This window comes from Dipteris shenzhenensis, chromosome 7 (genome assembly GCF_047967505.1).
Source record: "Dipteris shenzhenensis isolate YYH24624 ecotype China chromosome 7, Dip_SZ_1.0, whole genome shotgun sequence".
Classification (NCBI taxonomy): domain Eukaryota; kingdom Viridiplantae; phylum Streptophyta; class Polypodiopsida; order Gleicheniales; family Dipteridaceae; genus Dipteris; species Dipteris shenzhenensis.
In genome coordinates, this window is record NC_141602.1 from 26634587 (window position 1) to 26639000 (window position 4414).

Here is a 4414-nt window from a genome sequence, read left to right on the forward strand (position 1 = left end):
ACCGTGTCTGATTGGATAGAGGGAGGATGGCAGGTGCTTGGGTGGGGGTGGGTAGTGTCGGGGGCACGCACATCCATGTTCTGATGAACCAATCATCTTGTGCCACGGAGGCGTTGATCAAGACCCGGGGGGCATTGATGAATGCGTGTGTTTTAGAGTGGAGGTAGGAGGTCATGTTTTGATGGGTGAATGGAGTGAGTCTATCCATGTTTTAATGGACCAGGAAGGAGGAGGGTGGTGAAGTTCTGAAATGATCAAAAGAAATTTAAATATGATGGATGGTCGCTATGAAGGCTTGACTTTGGACCCAAATCTCCTCATCGCCCGCCCACGTTTTTTCTTTGTTTCCTCTCACCTGTCGAAGAATCTGGCTTGCCCCCAACTTTTCGTTCCCCCCGCGCCGATTTTGCCTCGCCCCTCCAAGCTTTTTCACGAGGATTTCTTGTAGATTTCATGCTCCCTCCTTGTCCATCGGAGATGACACCACAATAGTCCGTTTGCTTTATTCACTAATCGAGTAGGCACCCTTGGAAAACAGCAACACAGAATCTTGTTCCCGCACACAGGCCTCCCTCCGCCGCACCATGCTTTCCAGTAGCGAGCCCCGGCCGCATCGGCCAAAGCTCGGCATGCTTCAGCGGATTAAGGTATGTCTTTGCCCAGATTTGAGAGCGCTTTTTTCCGCAGCCTACGCTTGCCAAACCTTCCAATCTGACACAGAATTGTGCAGTGTGATCTTGCAAGATCACGACGCTTGTAAACCTTCTCAAACGGGGGTTTTTGTCATCACCAAGAAGACAAAACTGGATTCGTCAGAGTCTAGGGCAGGGAAGATCGTGACGATTTAGAGCTTGTTAGCTGAAAATTGTTTAACTATACTGTCCTTTGGAAAATGGAGTGTCATTCCTCGTTTTGTTATGCAGATAGCTGCCGGGCTTGTGACTTCGCCTTCAAGCAGGAAGAAAGGACGGTCTCGTGTTACGTATGGGTCCTTCGCTACAAAAGGGAAATCCAGTCGTCCTATGGAAGATTTTGTCGTTGCGGAGAACAAGCGTGTGAGGAATCGTGAACTTTGCTTGTGTGGTGTTTTCGACGGTCATCTCGGTCATGATGTGGCTCGATATTTGCAAGCCAATCTCTTTAGCAATATTTTGGGTGAGGTACGGAGTTTCTTGAAAATACTTATTCTTTTACTGTCCTTCTATGGACGTGTGAAGGATGGAATCTATCTTGAATTTCCTCTCTTGACAGGTTTTGATGCCTCATAGGCTCATTCTGTTTTTCGCAGCCTGACTTTTGGACAGATCCAGCAGCCGCTATTAAAGATGCATATATGCATACAGATGCGACTATCTTACAGAAATCGACAGAGTTAGGCTTTGGTGGATCGACTGCCGTCACTGCTATTGTGATTGATGGCCGCATCATCTTCATTGCAAATGTTGGTGACTCTAGGGCTGTCCTTTGTAAAGCTGGAAGTGCCATCCAGGTGACTAGAGATCATGATCCGATGACCGAACGAAAAAGTATCGAGAGCAAGGGTGGCTTTGTCACCGTTTTACCAGGTCTTAATTTTATTCTCATAAGGCGTTGTTGAATAATCGAATTGTGAAGTTGCAAATTTACTCAGATCATGGAATAAGGTACTTTGAGGTTTCTTGTAGTTGTGAAATCCTTTTTCATTTTTGGGGTAATTGTCATTGCAATGCACCTGCATTAGAATTGTCTGCGCCTCAGATGTGGAGGAGTTTTTCTGGGGTGTCATCCCAGAGCTTTTCTCGAGGCTATTCAACGTTTCAAGAAAATGCGGATATTTGTTTGGATAGTTTTGTTTGTTTGCATAGTTTTGTTGATTCTCCTTGTTTTCAGTTTGTGTACATACATTTGTTAGGAGGGCTGCCCTTGCGTTGAGTCATCTTGTATGCTGGCAGCAGTGCTAACAACTCTTTGATCTATCATGTTTTGTTTACCCAGTTTGTGCAGCCAGTACTATATATTCTTTTGTAAGTAGCTGCTGTTAGGACCTTCTAACGAAGAGGATGGAACGTTTTCCAACAATAATAGTTTAGTATACTACAAAGAGAAAGGAAAGTAGGTTCGGCGGTGCTGCCAAGAATGATGTTGACGGGGAACATACCTTGGAAGAAGAAGCAAACTAAAATGCATAGGGTAAGTTGAACGAAGGCTGCTTAGGGCATGGTATGAGGCATTGATGCACTCATGTTTAAGAATTCGCGAAGACGCAACCAAAAGAGGAGGAGAGGAAGCCTGCAGCTGTGCGACGGAGAGGGAGGCTTAAATGAAAAGAGGAGAGGGGTGGAGAACTGACTCAGGTGGTGCAGCATGTTCTCATCAGCGGCAATGCAAGGATTTTGTCTGCATAAATTTACAATTTCTTTCAACCACAACTCTCTTCATCATTTATGTCCAATTCTTTGAGGGAAAGTAGGAGCAAAAACACGTTCTCAAAATAAATTCCTTTACAACAACATACCATTGACATGGACACCGATACTACAAATAAAGCGAGAGTTCCAAGTAGGCAAAAACCACCTAAACACTACACTCATGAATGAGGCTCCTCTTCTAATTTAAAAACGAACTAATAGAGAAACAATGATAATGTGGTTTCCTTGTGTTCATGTTTTGTTTTCTTATTTGTGCGTTGGTTTATCTTTGTTCCCATGTGTTCTCATTAGTTTTGTTTCTTTCTTGTTCTTTTTGTCTTTTGTTTTTTTTGGGGGGGGGGGGGGTGTGTGGTGGTTGTGGTGGAAATTTAGCCTAATTTATCTCTCTCTCTCTCTCAGCATTTCTTATTCTTATTTTTTGCTTTGTTTCTTCCTTTTTGCTATCAAAGTTTATGTTGTTTGGTTGGCATTTCAAAGCTTGGGTTTACCGACTGAATCTTTTGAAACCTAGATGGCAGCTTATGCTTGGATACTGATGAGAACAAAAGCGTAGCTTTCCTTCCAGTTATTATTAGTAGTGCTTCTCAGCTATATGGTAGTCGGGGAGAGAAAATTTTGATGAGCTTTTACTGGCGACTTTTATATCCTCCCTTTTTGTGGATTTTTTCATTCCCCCCCCCAACCTTTCCCCCCTTTCTTAATGGTGCAGTTGCTCAACCTGTGTGGATGCTCAAATGTTGATATGTATATTTTATAAAAAGAGTTGTACTTGCAAAGAATTGGTATGCATTTGTATCGTGTGAAGAAGTCACTCATTTTGTTGGTCTTTGTATGGATACTTAAGGAGATTTGAGCACTTGTGACTATGCTATGCTTGTACATTCCTTTTGCACAGTTGGAACATGGTCTGTACAACTAGAATTTTCAGAAGACACACATGCTTGCTCAATATTTTACTCTTGAAACCCTTTTTTTGGGTACTTTACAGGGTGGTTATTCTTATCCTTTACTTGCTCTGTTGGACATTGTTTTAGGAGACGTGCCACGTGTGGATGGGCAGCTTGCAGTAGCTCGTGCTTTTGGTGATAAGAACTTGAAAGCACACTTGAAAGCAGACCCTGATGTCTATACGCTACGTATAGATGAGAATGATGACTATCTAATCCTAGCAAGTGATGGATTGTGGAAGGTCTGTTTATTCGTCAAAAGGATGATTTATGGTTTGATGCACAGAAGAATGTGCCTTTTGGTATCAGCAGCTGACTATATGCTTTTGCAGGTAATAGAGAATCAAGCAGCTGTAGACTTAGTGAGGAAAATGAGGGATCCAAAAGCTGCGGCAAAGCAGCTGATAGATTATGCAATCGGACAGAAGAGCAAGGATGACATTTCATGTGTGGTGGTTCGTTTCCAGTGAAATGTTTCCTGTGCTTGTTTGGCCCAGACACAGTAGCATGTTTTTGTTTTCAAGTGCCAATTAGGAGTTGAGGATTTTACAAGGGAGAATAAAGAACTCCCTTTGTTATATTGTGTATATCAATATGGATTTCATTGTACATACCTTTTGCTATCTGCGTTCGCTGCCTTCATATACTGCTAAGAGAACTTTTTGTTGATTTAACAAGAGTCGAATACGGTCTATTGTTCTTGAGGCTACCTTTCTAGCCTTTGAAGATCAGAACACTCGTGGTATTTTTGGTTGTAATGAATATGAAATTGCTTTCATTGGAATACTTTACAGGGTTCACAGATTGTTCGAAGTCCATGTCACCTCGAGCTTGCTGTTGATCTAGGGTTCTGGTGCATCGATATTAGTAGGTTGTGTGGTTAAGAGAAATAGTATGTTTTAAACCTTGAGTTGTTTAAAAGTTTTTACAGAGTTCAAAGGAATTATGGTTTGTCACAACATTAAACTGATGTTGAGTGCCATGTATGCTTATCGAAGGTTAAGCTAACATTTAAAACATAATAAATATACAACAAGAATGCAAATTAAGTATTCTTGT

General features: G+C 42.0%; 1 protein-coding gene across 1 annotated transcript; it reads left to right on the plus strand.

Moving 5' to 3' along the window:
* The first annotated feature begins 294 nt into the window (after nt 1-294).
* On the plus strand, nt 295-4081 carry LOC147900163 (putative protein phosphatase 2C 58). The gene is made up of 5 exons (XM_087376821.1): nt 295-647; nt 924-1160; nt 1289-1565; nt 3443-3597; nt 3688-4081. Exons 1-5 carry the CDS (start codon nt 585-587, stop codon nt 3823-3825), a joined length of 870 nt encoding a protein of 289 aa, XP_087232947.1. The 5' UTR covers nt 295-584; the 3' UTR covers nt 3826-4081.
* Nucleotides 4082-4414: the final 333 nt, after the last annotated feature.